The sequence below is a fragment of the Calliopsis andreniformis genome, chromosome 2 (assembly GCF_051401765.1).
Source record: "Calliopsis andreniformis isolate RMS-2024a chromosome 2, iyCalAndr_principal, whole genome shotgun sequence".
In the NCBI taxonomy this organism is placed as follows: domain Eukaryota; kingdom Metazoa; phylum Arthropoda; class Insecta; order Hymenoptera; family Andrenidae; genus Calliopsis; species Calliopsis andreniformis.
Genome location: NC_135063.1, coordinates 17,092,353 through 17,114,661, shown reverse-complemented (window position 1 = coordinate 17,114,661; position 22,309 = coordinate 17,092,353). Strand labels below are relative to the sequence as shown.

General features: G+C 43.6%; 1 protein-coding gene across 8 annotated transcripts; it reads right to left on the bottom strand.

Annotated features, from left to right (window-relative positions):
* Positions 1-123: 123 nt before the first annotated feature.
* On the bottom strand, positions 124-22,262 carry Trio (trio Rho guanine nucleotide exchange factor). Of its 8 annotated transcripts, none has more exons than XM_076392637.1 (34): positions 22,165-22,262; positions 21,666-21,956; positions 21,436-21,549; positions 21,035-21,359; positions 20,270-20,931; positions 19,464-19,589; positions 18,834-19,015; positions 18,547-18,694; positions 18,260-18,451; positions 17,953-18,156; positions 17,571-17,855; positions 17,134-17,460; positions 16,620-17,031; positions 16,232-16,470; positions 15,826-16,127; positions 15,486-15,732; positions 14,829-15,020; positions 14,458-14,721; positions 13,741-14,097; positions 9,793-10,213; positions 8,998-9,073; positions 8,322-8,838; positions 8,009-8,092; positions 7,453-7,889; positions 7,207-7,366; positions 6,858-7,085; positions 6,534-6,722; positions 6,129-6,361; positions 3,641-3,974; positions 1,889-2,429; positions 1,337-1,757; positions 775-1,113; positions 455-647; positions 124-370 (listed from the first exon to the last, which is right to left on the bottom strand). In XM_076392637.1, exons 2-34 carry the CDS (start codon positions 21,924-21,926, stop codon positions 263-265), a joined length of 9,120 nt encoding a protein of 3,039 aa, XP_076248752.1. In that variant the 5' UTR covers positions 21,927-21,956; positions 22,165-22,262; the 3' UTR covers positions 124-262. The 8 variants fall into 8 exon arrangements, 7 of the variants coding, with proteins under 7 accessions (XP_076248752.1, XP_076248753.1, XP_076248755.1 ...); XM_076392638.1 differs by having other exon boundaries at positions 19,494-19,589; XM_076392640.1 differs by lacking the exon at positions 8,009-8,092.
* Positions 22,263-22,309: the final 47 nt, after the last annotated feature.

Here is a 22,309-nt window from a genome sequence, read left to right as displayed (position 1 = left end):
ATGGACAGTCTGAAAAAAATCGGCGCAGAACACACGCGTGTACATACATATATGTATATATACGATGTACACCGATAAACGATAAACAATAGTGTGCGATACTGATAACGGAGGAATCGTCGTACTGTAAACGCTAAAGCGTTTCGTGGTCACCTTTTTTATTTCCATGGTCGGCCAAAATCGACCGAAAATGTTGAATAATGTTCGATTTCTGAAGTAGATGCGTCGATGCGTAAACGCGCGTGCACGTACATATACCGATTCATGGATAAAAAGTACTATTTCGATCCTGATGCGATTTGGAGCGGTGTGCCCGACGGTCGATAAATGCAACCATTCGAGATGAAGGTATCGTCGCACCGATTGGTATCTGGAACGAAAGCGAGGCGATTGCAGCATTTGATCGAAAAGTGAAAGAAACACAGGTATTATGGTAGATTATTATCGGTATTACTTGAAACCAAGGTGAGGACAGGGAAATTCGAGCGGTTGCTCTCTCCTCTCCGCGCAAACGTAGCAGCTTTCCAATGAGATTTTTCGCATCGTTCGATATCTTTCCAAAGTATTCGTCGGGAAAACAAAAATCGCATTTCAATATATTTGTGGTAGTTTCTTCGATAGAATCGTCCAAGAAAGGCGAGAGGCCGCTACAGAAAAAAGCAACATTCGAGAGGTAATATAAAGATAACGAAAGTAACGAGATCGCGAGAGCGATCCTATTAGGCCTGGTTTGTAGCAAACAATGAATCGTTTCATGGAATGATTTTATTTTACCTCAAAAGGACATAAATGAAAACACCTGCAGCCCACATATCCGTGTAAGATCCTGTCGGTTTGCCAAGGACCGATTCCGGAGCTGCGAATTCCAAATCGACCGGTGGAACAACCTGATCGAGTGGTGCCGCTCTTACAGCCTCACCCAGATCTATTAATTTGACTAAATCAGTTTCTCGATCGATTAGAACATTTTCCGGCTTTAGATCCAAGTGCGCGCGTCTTCGAGAATGCAGCCAGTGCAACGCGGAAATCAATTGGCCGGTATACTTTGAAACTGTTGCCTCTGTATACTCGTTTCGTTCTCCGAAGTACGCGAACAACGTTGAACCGTTAACTCTGTAAAAATAAACGTACCGCTTGAACATATGATACATCTCGCAACAAAATCAAAAGTATCGCAAATTTTCGGCCGAAAAATTATCGACCTTTGAGCAGCTGTAACTTTGTGAAAAAGAATGATCCAGCGGCGAGGGCGGTGACTGATGTAGGAATTTTTTTCGCCTCTAGTGCGGCGATCGTAAATTTCGAAGGAAAAGGGAAACAACGGAATTGTACTTACAGTTCCAAAACGATAGTGTCAGTGTCCGGTAGTGGTGCATCTTCGAAAAGGCAAAACGCTCGAATAATATTTTCGTGACGAATATTTTCAAGAAGACGATATTCTGCACGTGTCAGTGATTGCGATTGTTTCTGCCGGGATATCTGTTTGAGCGCCACTTCTCGACCAGATCCCGTGTCCCTTGCGCGACATACTTTTGCGAATCTGCCGTTCCCTAACTCTTCCAATTCTACGTATCTTTCGACAAACTGTTTAATTTCTTGATCTGCGATTTCCAAATTGTTCGTTGCGATTGTTGTCGTCGTCGACGCCGTCGTCGTTATTGCCGTTTTCTTGGAACTGGAGGGCGGCGTAAGAATCATCGACGACTCGGTTAATTGGGTGAGTTCCACGTTGTCGTTCCAAAGGTTTGAACTAATACCTACAAGATCGATTCGTTTACGTTTATTCAGTTTTGAAAATACGTGTTTACATTATACGATGTATAATGTATAATCGCATTGGATATATCTATCGTATCAAAAATTCATATTAAAAAGGAGCGCAACGTACCCACAACGCGAAGAGGAATTTTCGCTGAACAAGAACCTGTCTCATGTTCGACGCGACAATGGTAAATTCCAGAATCCGAGGGTAGACATGGTGTGATTTCGAGAGAAAGGGAATCGGCTGTACGGCAAACTCGATATCGATCGCCTTCCTCGATGTCACATCGTTGTCCCTCCTTTCTCCAAAAGACGATCGCGCGCTCCACGCGACGCGCCTCCAGCACGAGTCGAGCCACGCCACCGGCTGTCGCCCTGATCGAACACGGAATAGTCAAGATCGCGGGAGGACCGTTCTCTTCCGCGTTCGTATCTTGCGGAAGATGGACGTTCTCTCCTTTGGAATCGATTCTTCGCGGACGGAAAGACCACGCGCGGCTGATCGACGAATTTGGAACGAGACTCGCTGGAATCCAAAATTCCTCCTTTTTTCCGATCACTGGAGAGACGATCAATCCTGGACCATCCAATCGAGATATTTCCAATTCTTCTCCAGCCCGTAACTTGCCCCAATCCGCGGTCAATCTTACTCTGCTACCTGAAACGATCTGCGGAATCTCCCCGTTAACTTGGCGAGCTTTCTACCTTCCGCACTTCCGCCGATTATGCATCGGTGGTCTGCTCTCTCGCTTCTTTTCTCAACCCACCCCATGCCGAAATCCCCCTTTGCTTCCCTTCTCGAATTCCGAAGCTTCCTCTACGCGCTACCGACGCACACCATATACGCTAGCTGTGATTAGTAGCGATTATTAGCAACAGCGAATCGGCGTCTCCATGGCAGAGAGAGAGAGAAAGAGAGAGAGAGAAAGATTGTGAGAGACAAATGAGAGAAAGCGGGAAGAGAAAGAAAGAGAGAGAATGCGCTAGATATCCTAATCAACTGGAAAAACTGCAATCTATCCACAACCTATCGATATAAACGGCAGCTATTGTATCTCTCAGAAAATAAGATAACGCAGAAACGAAGGTCACGAAATGCTCTTGAAAATGGAATGCTAACGTTAGAAATGGCGACGGTGTCCGATGCAAGAAGACTATCGAAAGCCACAGTGTCGATCTCGGTGACGGCGGCGGCGGCGGCGGCGGCGGCGGCGGCGGCGGCGGCGGCGGCGGCGGCGGCGGCGACGGCGGCGGCGGCGGCGGCGACGACGACGGCGGCGGCGACGACGACGACGACGACGACGACGACGACGACGACGACGACGACGACGACGACGACGACGACGACGACGACGACGACGACGACGACGACGACGACGACGACGACGACGACGGCGACGACGACGACGACGACGACGACGACGACGACGACGACGGCGACGACGACGACGACGACGACGACGACGACGACGACGACGACGACGACGGCGACGACGACGACGACGACGAACGCGGCTGCGGCGACGGTGGCGATGATGCCAATGGCGAAGAAAAGAATAACGATACGGAATACGATATGTACAGAAACAAATAACTTTGGAGCATTCTATTGAATAGTAAATATACGATGTTTTTTGACGTCGAATAAAGTGGGTAGAGTTAAAAAGTGTATTCTGCAACGAAGTATCGACAGAATGATCGAAAGAAAGCCTGAACGAAGTGTCACGCGATAAAGAACGAATAGCAACAGGCATCAAGAAGAAGAGAAAGAAGAAGAATCCTTTTGCTGCAATTGCAAGATTTCTAATTATATATGAGCAAAAAGGTTTTCGTACATATAAAACGATGAAATTGTAGTAAATTTGGTGTTGTTGCTCACCGGGACGGAATTGTTGCGAACGGGTGATCGAGTTCGAAGGGTACTCTTAAATCCCTCGAGAAAGTTCAGTCTGCTCTTGGTTGGGCTTGGTGTTCGCGATGGATCTTGATCCAAACCTCCGACACGAGATCGTTGCAAGAGCGATGTTGTTGTGGCTGTTGCGGTCGTTGCAGTTGTCATTACTACTGCTGCTGCTGCTAATGCTTTTGTAACTGTAGGTCCAGAAGCGACCTCGCTCTCCCTTTCCTCGTTCGCTATTTTAGACACGCCCGGTATCGACGAAACCGTGGAAGATACACTCCCTCGACACGGGGATTCCGGGCTCACGCCGCGACTGTACGCCAGCAAATTATAAATGAAATTGAAACACGGTACTGCATCTATGCAAACACGCGCCTTTTCTTTTCCATCCAACATGTCATTTCTAATCAACGCTCGAAAATATTACAAATAGATAGAGAGGTACATTGTTTTGTTACTGGTCGCATTTTTTGTAGTCGGTCAGCTGATTTTTGTTAATTATCTTAATGCTAAACTGTTAATAGTATTGAAATTAGCTGTTGATACGAGTACCAGACGAATAACAAACCACGGATCACTGACGTGTCTCGTGAATCGTTCAAAGCTCCATATCCAATGCTTAAGATCTACGCTACACACTCTTTGTTAGCTTGTCGAGATTGGAAAAGGATTCGATCGTCAAAAGTTCATTCCAAGTTACTTCGTTTTGTGATTTAGTTAATCGCTAATTATTATCAATGGAGTACCGTGTTCTAGATAAACGAGAAAAGATACAAGCAAGTTAGTCGAATAAATAAATAGTGTTAAAAATAGGCATAGGAAAAGGACGCATTACAGTAGGAGTGTTGATCAATGTACAATTTATTCTAAACAAAATGCTTACGTTTCGCGAATTAATCATTTTAGTTTATGTCGTTTTCCACGAATGCACATTTATGTACAGCATACTATCCCCAACTCGTTCAACTTCGTATTATATAAACACTATTAAAATTATTATACAGTTGCAGCGTTACGTCGTTAATGGATAATGTATGTCTCAGTGGGGGTGAGTCAGAATGTTAGGCACATCCGATCCGTTATCTTCGTCATTCATTTCATACGATTTAATGTCATTCAACGCGCGTTCCACTCGTATGCAAGTAAAACTGCAACCACGACGGCACAGACGCACGCACATGTGTATCGATTTACGAAATAGTATTTGCCATTCTCTCTGTGTTTTTCTTTATAAACACCAAACAGAAAATAATCCTATATTTGAAAATAATACGATAAATGATTTTGACATCGTCACATTCGTTGTATTCGATTTTCAAATTTTGTGCCGAAAAATTGTACGCTTTGTCCTAATTCGTAATAATGTCTGTCTCGCCCCCACACCTTGCTGTATTCCCTTTCCTCTTTCCCTAAAAAAAATATGCGGGCGCGTACATACACGCACACGCACACACACGCGCTCTTCTCTCATAATTACATGCAAACACATAGTAGGTACACAACGTACATGTATGGAAGCATGCACAAAACACGCTCTTCTAATCTTGTCTCGTTTCCTCCGACAGCACAGAAAGGAGCAGTGACGAGGATTGAATCCAGTGTAAGTGGATACAGGTTATCATACCTACCCCCATATCTTTACAGTCGCGTAAACCCGTTCTCAGGAAGTATTAGAATCCATTTGATTTATGTAGAATCGTATTTGTAGCAGAATAGCATCATGTATCATATCGTATCGTATCGTATCGTATCGTATCGTGTCGTATCGTGTCGCACCGCACAATATCGCATCGTATCGTACCGTATCGTATCGCACCGCACAATATCGCAACGTATCGTACCGTGTTGTATCGTGTCGTCGTGTCGTGTCGTGTCGTGTCGTGTCGTGTCGTTTCGTTTCGTTTCGTTTCGTATCGTACCGTACGGTATTACAGAAAGTCCGTATCGTATCGTAACTTATCGTACAGTACAGTACACGTAGTATCATATTGCATCGCATAACGTTGCATTTTGATGAACCGTAGAATAAGCATGATATAGGAACGTTAAATGCTAGTCGAAAGGAAGTAGGTCTGGGTTAGGTCTGGGTTAGATAGATAGCTAGGATTATAGTAAGTAAGAGGCGTTCTCGCGATGTAGACATTCAACAACAGGATAGCGAGGTAGATTCCTGAACGGCGATATTAAGGCAAACAAGAGGAAACACGTTGCAATACGGTGAGAGAGTACTGTGCGTGTCAAATGTGATTAGAGAGCAAAGTACGACAGATATAGGAACAGAACAACGGGGAAACCAGAGAGAAAAACGGGTTTTGCTTCAGGAGACACGACTACGGTTCTCTATCGTACAGCGCTTCTGTATCTCTTTTTATATAAAATATACAAAAATATGTCGAAAGGAATATTTTCACAAGTCGAGCGTTGAAAGAGAGTCAATGTAATTCAGTGTGTTTAGAGAGACGCTTACAGTGGATCTTTGGTAAGTTCCTTTTGGTAGGCAATCGGCGACTGTATAGCTTTCAGAAAGTCGCGTTGAGTTTGCAGGATGGCAGTGATCATATCCACCCACTCCTGCTTCCGCGGTCCATTTTCTTCAAACGCGCTACACGAAAACCCAAGGCCAGGCTTTCGCGGATCCGTCGATCGAATTACGAATTTTTCCGGATCGTCGTAACATTCTTCGAGACTCATCTTATTCACCTAGGTTAAACGAAAGAAATATCGATTTCATCGTTCTCGCCGAACGGACATGCTTCGTTCTGTTACTCGTTTCTGTTGCACTATATCAAACTAATTGCTAACCCGAATGCGAAAATTTTTCTCTCTCTTTTTACCAATAAGCACATTGTATAAATTAGAACTCATTCCTTACCTGAATATGAGCCTTATAAATATAAGCGGGATTTGTAAATTGTGTCTTCTTGCCGACAGCCTCGCTGAAAATAATGTTTTGCTCGAAGAGAAAGACTTGCCATTCTCTTCCTTTGCTCGGTATATTCGATAGCTCCGATACCAAAAGTGGTCCATGCAACAGTAATTTTCCTTGCGCTGTTATCTTTCCCTACGCGAACAAATAAGAAACAATCTAAACTGACGACGGGTAAAATGGTCCATAGAATCCGGTAAGGTAGAGACGATACGCGGTAATGAAAACGATATGACCAGCTATGACACACGTTAGATGGTATATGCTCACATCGAAACCTTGCAGTCTTCCGACGTCCATCATGTCATTCGCTGCTTTAGGTATAATACGCATCACGTGAACCGCCGCTCTGAGACCTTCAATTTCCGAAATTCTTTGAGTCCGTTCGGTAAGTCTCAATGCCTCGCGTAGAAGAAGTTGATACTTGGTGATCCTTTGAACTGGTTTTATAAGAAGATCGCACAACTGCAATCGGTGACCGAGTTTTTGCCTCAGTTCCTGCGACGAACGAATCGTTACGGATTACGATCAAACGCAAGCATATTTGCGCGATGAAATTAACCCTTGGAAGCCCAATATTTCTGAGGACTATCCTTCGGGTTCAGATTTGTAAGCTTACCTCAAAGTATGTGTCTATATATTCAGAAACGATGTACTCGGAAACAGGTTTATTCTGACAGTAAAAAACGTACATGTATAACTTTCTCTCGTATCGTTTGAACAGTGGGCCAAGCTCTTCGGGACGTTCCAGGCAACGTTCTAAAGCTTTCAGGAAGAAACTGCACGCAAATGAAGAAAGTACCAAATTGGTATGATAGAAATGAATGAATGAATAAACCACGAAGAATTTCGAAGAAGTACTCACTCTCTATGCCATTCGTAGATCGCTTCAATATTGCTGAACACCATTTTATCTTTCCCACCACGCAAATCCTCCGGCAGAGGAATCTCGCAATCGGGATCTCGCATCAACGACATGTATCCCTCGACTATTTGTCGCAAATCGTTCACATAATCTTTTTCTGTGTCCACCAATTCGCGAATCACGAATTGTCGTTTAGCAAGAATTGTACTTTCAGGATCTGCCTCCTCTGAAATAACATGAACAGGACTACTTGTTGTTGCGGTCGTCGACGTATTCGTCGCTGTAGAAGTTATCGTCGTAGCAGTGGCAATAGTTTCTGAAACGCTACTGGAACTGTCGTTACAGCTATCGTCGCCAACAAGACCAATGTTTGAGCTTTTACCACCACTGGGCGTTCGCATTAGACTCTGCCTCTCTTGATTTTCTGTGTGCTGCTCCTATTTGGATTACAATAATTAAGATTACAGAGTTATACGTTACACCTATCGGATTAATACGATCGAATACACTGAACACCAGACAGCACCAGGCATCAGGTTTCGATGGAACGACATACCATTCTTTCTTTTACGATTTGTTCAATTTCAGCTAGGTCTGCTGTTGTAGCACCATCGAGAATTTTCGCAGATCGCTCGGATGTCTACGGAACGAATAAATATATGTCGCAAAAACGATAATTCGTAAAAATAGAAGGACATGAAAGATTTAAAAACTTGCAACGATATCTCGTTGTATTTGTACACAACGCTCAACTCTAATGCTTCCGAAGAGAATGAGATGATAATTGTGCTTGACACTATAACGATCTCGGTAGGGAAAACGACGAAATTAGATGAGTAGGAGGAGATAGGAGGACAGATTGAACTCACTCGAGTTTTCCCACAGCCTTCTGTTGGAATTGCGGAGCCAGAGGATCCATTAGTAGTTCCTACGAGTATCGGTTCGGTAATGGGCTTCATCGGAGGCGGAAGTTCCAATTCGTCCTCGGCATCGTCTGCTCCATTCTGTTCCGTGTAAGTTAACGCCTCGATATCATCGGATTCCGGTATATCCTCCTCTAGCTCGGAACTCTGCTCGATCTCTCCTTCTTCTTCTTCTTCTTCCTCCGTTTCAATTTCAGCTTGAAGTTCAGTGTCGAGATCTGCGTCGGAAGCCGATGTAGAAACGCGCATAGACGCGGCCGCGGATGCTAAAGTAGAGATGGAAACAGAAGCGGTTCGCGGTGATCGGGTTTGTTCAGCGCCGCTCGGTAATTTGAATCGTTTTTCCGAAATGTTCTTCTTCAAGGAGGAGCGCTCGCTCGACGACACCGATGATATCGGGCTCGTCGATTTCTCAACCTTACCTTGGCTGAGTTTACGCAATGGCGGAGGTAGCCACTTTCTCCTATAGAAGAAAGGAAAACAAATGAAACGGACGAACGGTAAACCTTTTCTTCCTCCTACCCGCCGTTCCTATTCTTTTCAATATTCATTTCTAAATTTCGTCCTTTCTATAATTTCTGTTTTCTGATTTTTCACTTTCGATTTCTATCGGTTCACTCACCCGCTGAACACGCGTCTTTTATTTCCAGGAGAACTAGTGTTTGCAACACCACTGCCGTCGATCGTACTGGCATTTTCTGGAACAGACAGTTGAACAATTTACGATTGCCGAATCGAAGCTACGAATTCCGAAGAATACACGTGACAATAGTTACGATCAGAGTGAATATCGATTTACCCCATTTGAATAGTGTTCGCAGTATCGTATTGTACACTCTTTCCTCAGGCCATTATTATCGAATGAACTAAGACGCAGAGTATAGAAACACGCAATTTCGTGTTTTTGATTTCGATTTGGATCTTTGAAACTGGCTTGAGTTGCGCGAGAAATGTGTAAACATATTTGCTTCTGCGATAACGGAGACGGACAATACCTACCGACACGGCGCGGCGACGCGACTCAAACGTTCGATCGAAAGGTTGATTTCAACAAAATTGAAAACATCGTAAAGACAAGATTGAAAGTAAATGGATTGAAAGTAAATGCAGAAGGAGACAAGTAGATATTGTACGGTATTGTGAGGTTTTAATCTTGACTTTGAATTCTAAACACGAGCATACCGCCACGACCATTTGCGTTGAGTAACTATATTGAATACCCTCTGTACGTGTTGAGTGTATCTTGCCGACAGGCCAGTCAAAGATTGAACCGGTCAAGGACATAGTTATCCCGGTACATCGTGTCGTATTGATCCGACAGCATCGTGTCAGAACGCGTGTACGTGGCGTGTATCAATGAGGCTTTGTAAAACAGAGATTTCGTAGGGTTAGAAATGGCGGAAAAAGCATTGCTCACCCGCCGTTTCACCCCCAGGCATGGACGTGGACGCATTTTGAATCGTCGACCCGGTAGACGGTACACCGGATGTCACCGACGAAGATAATACCGACGATGTGATTCCGCTCGAAACGGATGTTTGAACTGGATTGCTTGGTTGCTGCTGATGACTCGGTGTCTTTCTGGAGGGTGAAGTTTTGCTGGACGCGGATGGAGGTTGTTTAAGCGAACTCGTAGGTACCAATCCCTCTGGTGGAGGGTCAACCTGTCCTGGAGCAAGCAGTAGTCGCACGTGGGTCCACTCAGCCGTGTTGACACCACCAATGTTGCTTCCGTTTTCCAATACCTCAACTTGCTGACCTTTTGTCACAGTTAATTCTCTCGAGCCAGGCGCTGCCGAGTGATCCGCGATGACCCAAGTCACTTCGGCTACGCCGGTCTGAAACAATAGCCGCAAAACCACCAAAATTTACTTGCTTCTTCGAACGGATGAAATCGATCGTTACAAGTTTCTTTTAGTTCGGCAACTCGATAGGTGTGCAGCTCGACCGAAGACTCGATTGAACCTCCTGAATCCTTCCTACAAATTTCGTCGACGAATGGCGAACGCTTACTTCGATGTGATTTCGTGAATGAAATTCGCTGGTACGTAATCGAACGAAAATACGGAAAAAGAGTAAGGAAAAACGTGTATGATAGGGTTAGAAGTAAACTAGTCTGATAGTGATAAAGAGAACGAATGGAGAGACTCTTTCTCGCGGAAGTGGGAAGGTCGAGCAGATCGACACAGAATAGCGTGTGTGTACCGATTATACCTATAACTTTGTAGCCGACGAAGCGTTTAACGGATTATCGGAGCTTCACTGATCTCGATTTTATCGAAATAGCTTGTCTTTAACAACGTCACATACGAGAGCTAAAACGTATTAGGTATCTACTTCTCCGAAAAATACAGTAAACTGGTATATGTCAAACATACGTAAGATGTATTCGGACGTCGCTGCCTATCTTCGCGTATCTTTTTACACGTCTCTTATCGCGTTTCAATATTTTCCTTCGACGGATCGTCGCTAAAGATGATCCAACGTTATATTTTTAACGGAAACGTTATCATCGGTCTTTATCCAGAATACGACAGTCAGAAATTGGCGAGGTAGGATTTTCAAAGTCGAAATTAACTTCGAAAGCATCCAGCGAAGTGAACGAATCACGACCATGCTGCTTCTACCTATACCATACCGCGATGAATGATCGAGACCCGAAACAGAGAACTCGACGAGTCTCGCGTCACATTCCACGGACGAAAATAGACTTTTCCACGTGCCAAATTTCACCGATTCTCTTTGGATGCTTCCAATGTTTCTAACATACTGAATCGACGAAGGAATCAGTTGAGCTCAAATGTTAAAATTCGACTGACAATTGTGATGTACTTCGTCGAGCGGGAACCCATAAAGTAACAACAGTTTGGTCGTTCATCTTACCATAGACTATCTTTTATAGGGTTTCGTCCGATTACGTAATACCGTTTCCATTCTCCAGAATAAAAACGCTCCACCGATGTATACGTTCGTGTAATCATGTGTATAAATTCGAATGTAATACCCAACGAATTCGGCAACTTGCCAACTTCGATTTGACCCCGAATTTTTAATTGGCGCTAAATTTGGTCAAAATCAGAGGAATAGAAGAAACGTTCGATTTAAAATCTTGACTCGAAAAACATAAATGCATACGTATGTATTTAAAAAAGTTTGGCTTTCGAAGGAAAGAAGAGCGAAAAGAATAACAGCAAATCTGACACCAGCCGAGCGTTCTTAACAACTAATTTGCACGCTGAAAATAATCATCCGCAGAGGCGATCGTTACTTGCGTGAAAAATCGAGAAACGATGAAAACGAGCGACTAGGCGAATTGAAACGATGAACGAAAACACGATCACGGATGTGGCTACGGATATCGCGCTTCAGCGGATACGGATATGGACATAAGAAAACTGTAAACGTATTCTCGTCCGGTATAGATGTTTCGGGTCACAAAAATTGCGTGTAATCGCGATCCAACACGATCGCGAGAATCGCGTCAATTACATAACGCAATAGTCAACGCGACAAGATAAGATTTAATCGATAATCGAAAGTTCTCATGCTATTTTTTCACATCTCTCTGCTTAAAAGTACGAGAGAATTTTCTAACGGAATGATCGTTTGTCTGGTGCTGCATTAAAATTACGTTTTTCTTTGCGGTATCCCCCCCCCCCAACCCCCGAAATTTGTCTTCTTCTCATTGACCGACCCCCAGAAACGATTCTTTATGCGTCCACGAACGATTCTTCGAAAGAACATTTTCTTCTGAAACTATAATTTATATACTACAGAACGATAGAGGCGAATCGTGAATTTTGTTTCGATGTGAGATGAAACGACACGATCGTAGGTGGAAAGTATGGATATGGACTTATGGAGAAACGTAATAAGCGCGCGCGCGCGCATAGGACACGCGTGTGTACGTAGATGTAGATATGTGTGAACGAGTACTCTCGTAAGTACCTGGGAGAGGGAAGGTTGATGGTGCAAAAGTCGGGTCTGGAACGAGCCCGGGGTATCGATGGTATGTTGCCTAGAGAGGGCTGCATGTGGCGAAGCTACAGAACCCTGACGAAACCAAGGTAACGAGATCTTCCTGCGGGCTTTCTGGACGATCGTTGCAGGTTTTCCTGCTGGTGACGTCATGACAGTCTCGCTTTATGTTTAGTTGACGCGCGTGAACGCGGTAACCATGTAGATGTAAAAAACCAGAAACGCGATTGAAGATGTCATCAACCGTACGATCGACATGCTTCCGCTCTGTTCAGCGTTTTTCTCGCGAGCATGTCGAAAAGGCTCGTTCGACGATTCGCATCGTCTTTCACTCACCATCGAACGACGGATCCATTCGACCCAAGAGTCGCGCCCGTACTGAGCTCGTCACCTATGCTTCCCCGTACCCTTCCCTTACCCTCCTTGCTCCGCGTACCTTACCACCTATTTCTCACCCTTCACCCCTTACCCCTACCGAGGCACCATTTTCCTCTCCTCTTTTCTTCCTTCGTACCCTCTCGTGCACGCGCTGCGACGCGCTTGCTCGCTTTTCGATTATTCTCGAACCCCACCCAAAACATTGATGATCTTGTGCACCGTTGACCGCTGCAGTTGCTACCCCACTACTGATCACAGCCAGACAAAATCAGACGGAGAGAATCAATCGTCCCCACTATCCCTACAGATCGCTCGCTACCGTCTCTTTCTAAATCTTCTCTTTCATCGCATTTTTTGTTGTAGTGTTTTATTATCTACTTATTCAACGAACACCTTCTTCTGTGCCTACTCGTATTTACACGGCAAATCGCTACGAATCGATACATACCGCTGTAACATGCTGTAACTGCGACAACTTTCCCACTTCACCGACCGCCACCCCTATATCTCGTACGCGCGTACACTTTCATCATTCCCCTTAACTCTCCAACACATTGAGACGAGTCATCGAACAAAAGTCAATTGTTATCACATTTTACGATGGCTCGATCAGTCAACGAAGAGGATAGCACGAGCATCGTGTTTCGATCGAAGAAGATATTACACGTTACTACAGCCTTTGTCGGGAAAGAAATTATAATCCTACGCTACCTGAATATGTATATACGTACGAAAAATGAAAATCACGGCTACCGTAAATTGATAACTGTATATCCGCATGGGGATCTGCACTGTCGCTCTACGTATATGTTCCGGCACTGTACAGTTCACATTAAGATGAGACATCATCGATCCCCCCTCGTATCGCGAACGTTCTTCGAGCAAAGACTATAACGTACCATTTTTCAGTCCTGTTCAAATGTTACGTTACGGTTCGATTTCTTGTACGTCTCGTGCCCTTCTTTTCTTCGTTTATACGCTAAGCGAATAAGCAAGGATGTCAACTTACCTTATCAGAGTCCGTGGTATTGGTAGATCCGAACGATGCCAATGAATTTCTATCCAAGTTCTCGACACTGTCGTCCAAAGAAACACATTCTTCCAGATCTCTGCTGGAACGTTGACTCGAACTTTTCTTAGCAGGACTCTTAGGCATGCTTAAACTGAAATACGTTTCCTGAATAACTTCGCGCAATCTCTTCACCCATAACTGCTTCGCGTCCATTGAATTCGCTCGAAGAACAACCCGTGTGTCGCTAGTCGGTGCACGTCCTGTCCAAACTGCGAATTTGCATTCGTCTCCTTCGATGTGCTCCGTTACACCTAACTCGGAAGTCATCAAACGGCTCTTGTAAATATATTTGACCTGTAACAGTAAAGATCGGGCCCACTATGAACTGGTCCGGCTAGCCATTCGACGTGACGAGATTTAAGTCGCAGTCGGGCATCACAGTTTGTTAATCTGTAATGCAGCCCTGTTCAAACTTTGCTCTAGGCTTCGAAGAACAGTTTCGAGCGGTTTTGGGTAGTTTTCGAAGCGATAATCTTACGAGCAGACAATAAAAGTGGGCTTTAGCTCTAGGACCTATAAAGTTTAATCGTCCAAACCGATCTGCCCCAGTTCGCGAGTGTGAAACTTCTACCCTTAGGAGTGCGACAAGGAAACCCTTGGACAAAGCTGCTTTGGTAGACGTTATAGTGTCGATTGAGCTTAAAGATTGCCTACCTTTCCAGCGGAATCCTTCACTTCTTTGCTAAACAGTAAATATAATTCAAAGAGAAATATATGTCGATCTCTCCCTTTTCTAATTAATTGCTTAGGATCCCACACCGTAAACGGATCTTGCAGTACTACATCGCCAAGCGTATCGATTCTTACGTCGCAACCTTCCAGCATACTTAAATGTAAGGCATCGTTTGCTTTCTTAGGCACGTTTAACATTACTTCCAACCCATCTTTTATTTCACCTTGTCCCTCTTGGCAACAAGCCTACGTCACACGGAGAAGACCAAATTATATACAAATTTGTAAACATTAATCGATCAAGTCAGCGTTAAAACAGACGCCAACGTACGCATCGTTAATCAATTATATACCTGAAGATCTTTGAGCAGTAACTGGTACTTGGTAATTCTTTGCACAGGTTTAATTAAATAGGCAGCAATAGGATGTTCGACACGATGTTTTCTCTGCAATTCTTCAAACCATGTACCACCATGCGTGACCAGCAACTGATTGCTTTCCGGCTTGTTCTTACAGTATGTGACGTACATGTCAAATTTAGGTGCCTGGACAAACGTGTTACCAAAATCGTATTAAGTATTTCAAACATTTTTCAATCAATTCGATTGAGACTTTTATTTAAAAGCTATAATTAGTATTATTATTTTTATTTCCTTTTTCTTAAATTTAAAAAGTCTAAGTCTTAAAATTCTAAAACAAAAAATGTGTACAAAGTGTATCCTATTCGTTAGTTTACAAGAAAATAAATGAATAATTACTTTCTAGTACGCGAGACAATTATTATTTTATAGAAGAAAATTAATTCGTTCAAAAGCTTGTGCAAATTTGTTTATCCACCTTGGTCTTTCTACGATTATTGGTGATGGTGAAGGTGATGGTGAATAGTGGTGGTGACGACGCCATATATCGACGCCGACGACGACGATAGTAATAGTAATAGTAATAGTAATAATAATAATAATAACAATAATGATAGCAATAATAATGATGATAACGATAATTATTCTCACCCAAGTAACGAAACAGTGTCCAACATCTTCTGGCATTGTTTCGTATTTTTCAAGCTCACGAAGAAATACATTGCTGTGAAATTGATGAATCTCTTCCATGTTACTAAAGATTATGGATTCTCGACCTTGTAATCCAGTCGGAACATTTCCCTTTCCGCATCGTGTTTCTTCCAAAAAACAACGAATACACGTTTCCAAATCTTTCACGTACGTTCGCTCCGTTTGTAATAGTTCAGCCATTATAAACCTATCGAGACGTATAAGGATAAGGGGAATCAACAAAGCGGGACGAAAAACGAACGCGCAAATAATAAGAAAAACTGAAATAACAAAAACGTACTCTTTTCGCCTCGCGGATCTCCTTTTTTCTTCGTTCAATTCCTTCAAATCCTTTCCTTTGATCTTCTCTTCGAGCAAAGGATCCGAATTGCGATCAATAGATAGATCTTTCTGACCGTCGTCGGACTGAATTCCTAGATCGTCCTCGATTTGGCTTTTGTAACAATCCATTCGCGTGCTAAAATCCTTGTAACGTTGATCCACTTCGGCAACGGACTGTTTGATCGCTGCTGCATGAGCATGTCCTTTCTCGACTAAATTGTCAGCGAGTTGAATCAAGAGTTTAACTCTTTCTCTCGTTTCCTATGATGACCGAAAGAGCGGACAAATGAAGAGATAAGAAAGAAAGGAGCACGGATTATCTGCGCAAGATTATCTCAAAAAATGCTGAGCGAACGACGGCTTACCTTCGCAGCTCCTTTAAACTCATTATGTTCTCGTAACAATTGTTCGTTTTCGATGCGATTTTTCCCGACGTTAGTATGCGTCGCTAGATACAATTCGCCAGTTTCTCTGATCCATTCTAGAGCCTGTTTAGCGCTACGTTCGAAAAGAACGTACTGATGACACTGGTCTAATCGTTTTTTACGCTGCGTCCAATATTCGAGCACGCGATTCTCTTTGCTAAGGAGTTCTTCCAAAATACCTGTAACACAACGAAAACATCGGGAAAAGCTAGAAACAATTTATCGTCATATTTCACTAACGCGTTCCTTTCGGATGACTTTTTCGAATTTGAACCTTCGAAAGACTTAGAAAACGATTTGTTCGACTCTGAATTGAAATAAGACTAACATTTAACTTTGTTTTCAGAACCAGCGCTATTTGCCTGGTAACTGTAGAACTGGAGACTGCGATTTGTATATTTCAGGAATGTTTCTGCAGTTCGCCGTACCAGCGTGCACGCTTTCAAAAATGCTTCCTTTTGTTCCTGATGTTTGCCAACTAGAGTGGGTACTTGCGTAGCTTTTTCACCGGAGGAGCACCAATCCTCGTCTCTTTTGTATTCTCGTTCGAGGCTATCCAATACGGAACGTACTTGTTCGGCTGTTTTATAAAAGTTAATGCTAGCCGTTACTAATTTGTGTCTCTCCTCCGCACACGTCACGAGTTGTTGCCATCGTTTCGTCACGTCTTCAGCCACTTCTCTGATACTCTTCGGATCGTAATGATTAGCGCTCACTAACGCATCTGCTCTGTGTTTCACCTACGAATACGATCCCGCATTATATTATCGCGCGCGTACCGCACACACATACACGACGACATTCTACGACAATTTTTCCTGAAACAAGGAACATTCGTTTACCTGAACAGCCGAGGTATGAGTTTTTTCTATAGCAACTTGAAATTGTTCGTGCTCCAAACGAAGTTGCTCAGCATCTTGAAGATTTTCTGGAACCCTCAACGATGCTAACAACATCGCTTCTCCATTGCGAATCCAGTTAGCTACATGCGTGGCATCAGTTTGCAACTGTACCAGTTGAGAGGCTTGCTCTAACCGAACTCTTCTCATCTCTGCCAAATCTTCAGCATCCATTTCTCTTTCGTTCAAAAACTCAAGAAGTACTTGTACTCTAGCCGTGGCACTGTGTTGCCCATCCGCCATTATACAGACTCCAGATTGTTCTAATACCTACACGGACAATACGGAAGAAATCACTGACGGATGCTCGCATCGAAATAACGCACCTTGAATGTTTAAGCGAGCCACAGAAAGAAAAACTCGTTCGAGACGATTCTTACTTGAGCAAGTTCTTGGCCTTGTTGCAGAACCTGGAAAGCAGTATTCTGCATATGAGCAACACCGTCGTTGTGTACACGCAAAAGCTGTTCAGGAGACCCTTCCCGAGGAGGACCTTGCAATTCTTGGGCCCACATTTCTAACTGACCGCTCGCTTCCAAAGCATCTCTTTCGAACACACGCAAGCGTAGACACAGTTCTAATCTCAGCTTTCTGGTGGCCCATAGATCTTCTAATTCTTGTCGCAAGCCGGCCAGTCTATCGAGCGCAGCTTCTATCGCGGCTATCTGAAAGTGAATTGTTCGGAACGTTCGATTCGAACTCGATCGGTGATTCGCTAACGGACAAAACGTATGTAAAGAAATTATTTAACGTAGAACTCACGGAACCGGTGGTGTCGGGAGCGTCGGTAGATTCGCGGAGTTCCTGAAGCAACGCCTCACCCTGTACGATAGTCGACGCGCAAGCCTCTAAACAGGAAGCTCTATGCTGCGCGCATTGACCCAATAATCTTTCGGCTGTTTCCAAATTTTCCGCCACCTCGTCTTGTTGTAACTCTTGCCGCAGCTCGTCGACCCAACCACTCAGCTACAAACAGAAAATCAATCGCGTACATCGCGCGCCACCCGATCATAATTTTATTCGCGCACTGTTTCTATAATCAATGAAATGTGTTTCACACTCCTGTTACCTCTTTTTCATGCGTGTAAAATACAACTGCTAAATCTAATCGGCGTCGTCGTTGTTCGACCCTCGCTGCAAAACTACCAACGTGAGCTTCCAATTCCTGCGCCACGGCATAAATCTCGTCAGCGGCGCACTCTCCTGTGTGAGCTAGCTCTTGTGCAGCGGTGAGTAATTTCGTGGCGTTCGTGTAAGTGTTCTGAACGAAGGAACGAGTTGATTCGTTATTTTAAACATACCCCCGAACGACGAATACTCGGATGCTTTTCAGCTACTATCATCGCGACAACTTGCCTGGGCAACATTTTCGAAATGCTCATGACTTTTCTGATACACCCTTGCCTTCTGAAGATTGCGACCTACTCCCGTATTTTTTCTAATGAAAACTTCACCGTGATTCGTTAACCAATCCAATACTTGCTTCACATCCTCTTGAAACAGCCTGTAAACAGTTATATCGAATAAAGTTGTGGTGTAGCGATCGCTCCACACGACGGCGGCTGGGGTGGTGTAGAAAAACGGCAAACGGGAAAAAGAGCGGGCGAAGGGAAATAATTGCAGACGACGCCAACAATCGATACCTTAACGCAAGTCGTTGATGTAATTTCACTTTTCGAGCGTGCCAACGAGCTTCTAACGCTCTATGATGACCTAAAATCTGATGAATCACCGCCAATACGTGCGAAGCACCCTCGCTATAATCCGCCGCTGGATTTCCACTCATACCTGCCGAATGCCCATCGATACTGTGTCCATCTTGACTCTAAGGGGAAAATCGATCGTCACACGTTATCAAATCGGTTGCTATAAATTGTTGGTCGTAAGGTAACTTCTACGGATTCCGAAACATGCGTTATTAGTGTACATGCAATGTGATTAGCGGTTGAACCGGAAAATTCGAGGTTACTTGAATCGAGTTGAAAATGTGCATAATCGAAATTGAAATAAGATAGAACTTACGCGTACGTACACCGTACGAAGAAACATTATCTTTTGTGTTCTGTTAGACATCGTGCACGAACAAAATAAGCATGCATTCGCGTACTTCTCGTTCAACTAGTTTTCAAGAAGCGAAGCAAGAGACATGAAAGCGATGCTCCTTCTACCAAAGTACACCTACGAACGATGATTCTTGAAGCAGCAAAGCGGGCAATGATTCGCGAATAAACAAAGCATACGAGAACAATTAATTTGTAAACATGTACACATACGCGTATACTCGTGCACACCGATAAACGTACATGTTTTCTTGCTGCATGGTCTATCCCTTGCGATTGATTACAGACTTGCACGAGGTGATCCAGTTGATAGAGAAGCTTCTTACTGGTACTATGCACCTAAACAATAGGATTACCCGAAACCATGTTTAACATTCACTATGAACACAACGTTGATCGATCGAAATGACATCAGGTACGCGCGCATCTAATGGCAAATAACAGAAAAAGAAAAAGGAAAAGAACAACCCCCGTCGCTTGTATTGAAAGAACGTAGCCACATAAGTTAATCTTTGACCCACGATGTTGCGTAACCCTTTTTCTACGTCTATTCGGAAAGAGTTAATTCGCACCATCTAATCCCTCTTGTTGTCCGAAAAACTATTTTTATCGTATGCCCATACCAAGCGCTCGTTCACCGGTTAGAAGCTATGAGAAATAATTACTAATCATTTCGTACGTAATCGATGTGAAACGTATCCGGTCTCAGACCGTGTGTCGAACTCAAGCTGTGACAAACTTGCAGCATCGATCCTAGCCCGCTCAAAAGTGCTTGGTACGCGTCATATACCTGTTAAATACGATCATCCTTTACTGTAAATACACCTTTGCAAGAAACAGAGGTCTACCGATAAGTAAATTGTATCGTAAGATACATCTCCTGTACACGCTTACTGTCGAATGTCGATCTCCTGATCATACCGCGAATCGCGAGTCAAAGTTATTCGTAAAACATCTAAACGAGGTAGAAGCGACAATGATTGCTTTCGCATTTAAAATATTTCAAATTAAAAGATTACCTCCGTGTAAGCCTGACACATTGCCTCGTAAAGAGTTTGATGCTGTCGTATGTGAGATTCCAAGATCGGTATCTCGTTAGGTAAGTTGCCGGCATCGCAAGCTTGACTCCATCCATTCACACTGTCGACATATTGCTCTGCTTTATGATGAAAAACCACGCTTAAACCAAGAACGGCTGTACGTTCGTCGAGCCCAGCCGCGAATTCTTTCCAAGCTCGATCCAATCGACCCGCCACGGCTCTTACATGCCCGGCAGCGTAATGCTGAGTTTCGAGCAAGCGGCTTGCCATGGTTAAAATCTTGTTAATGTTCACGTAAACGTTCATGGAACTCATAGTGAAATGCTTATGTTCCTCCTGCAAATTTTTTGCCAATTGATAAGACCGACCAATCTCGACGTAATTCGCCAGAAATCCTTCTCTGTTGTGGCAAATCCAATCGAACATTTTTTCACAATCTTGCTCGAAAAGTCTTAGTTGAAAACACTGGTCCAGTTTTATTTTCTTAATGTGCCATAACTGTAGGAGATGTTGTTGCGCTGCGTGCACCGAGTCCAAGTGCTGTATCACCAAAGCAGCAAGTGCTCGCCCGTCCGGATCGGTACCGCCCGTTGCACCACCAGTCTCGATGCTACCTCCATCGCTGCTAGTCGCGGTCATACCTACGAAACGACATTCTCGTGTAAACAACGAGCAAGAAAAATGAAAATTCGAAAACGAGAGAAACGAAAAGAAGGAGATGAGAGAACGAGAACGTTTTTTTACCGCTGTCAAAACGCTGTAACAATCGCTGACCAACAACTTCGATCTCTTCTACGGGAACTTTCATAATCTTCTTCTTCATCTCATTGTGTAAATCGATCCCGTGCTTCGCTCCTGCCACGTCGTCAGCGAAATCGTTTCGACTCAAATCCTCTTGCAAGTCGTCTAATCTGTCGAGGAGATCTGCTGCCTGCCACGTAAAATCCTCCACAGCAAGTCTCGTATCGATCCACTGAGCGTGATCGTATTGTAAAGTTCCATCTAAATCCGCGGTCAACTGCGATGGATCGATCACCTTCGTCAAAGCCTCTAAACTTATGGTATTTATCTAAAACCAAAATGGGTCATGAATCCTTTGTTCAACGACAAATTCTTTTCTTCCAAGGATATTCCCTCTTCTATACCTCGAAATTGTATTTCTTTTGTTTAGCCAGAGACGTACGTTGTTTCTGCCAGAAGTTTTCAGGTTTAATGATAAAAGCAACGTGGACAGATCGATGAAAGTGTTCGTGCAATACCTGAAATAAAGAAAAGCTTTTATTTTGTGGTCTCATTGTACAACAATTAACTGTTGATAGCTTGTTGTTAGATCATCAAGTAAAACATTTGTAACTCTTATGGCATGAGTTACAACCTTTAGAATAGGTTTGACAGAATCCCAAGTGGCACCACGCATGTCCACGATCACAGTGAAACGCAAGCCTCTGACTTCGTCGCTAGGTACAGTTAAGAGATATTGCAGAAGACGTTTATAGTCCTCTGGTTTTGCACGTTCACGTCTTGGTGTAGTAGGAAATAACAGTACAGGCCCACCTCTTCGATCTCTTCCTCCAGGTAGTATAGCTAAACGTTCTTGAAGCAAAGGCAGAACCTCCGCTGCTCTTGTTCCATCCATCTCTTTGGTTTTTATTTAATCGAGTCAAACCTAATCGACAATATGTACTGTAGAACCGTGTATTTAGTACCGACAATTAAATAATTTTTATTCATGCTCTTAACATAATAAAGCTTTCTCTTCTCGTGTTATTTTACAACACGGAAAGAAGCATTCAAAGAAGCAGAAAAATAGAAATAAAAGGAACCAGAAAACTTTGAATAGTTTCATAAATAAAAGTCACGGATCAGCATTTTACCTTTGCAAAACAGATAATCATCCTCTTGTATACTCTCCCACCGGATTTCTTACGACAGAGTCCTGACCAGAGTCAATAGCATCGCGCAGTTTATCAAAATCAAACCTTATCGTTCTAACAAACGAAATAAATGATCGAACGTTTT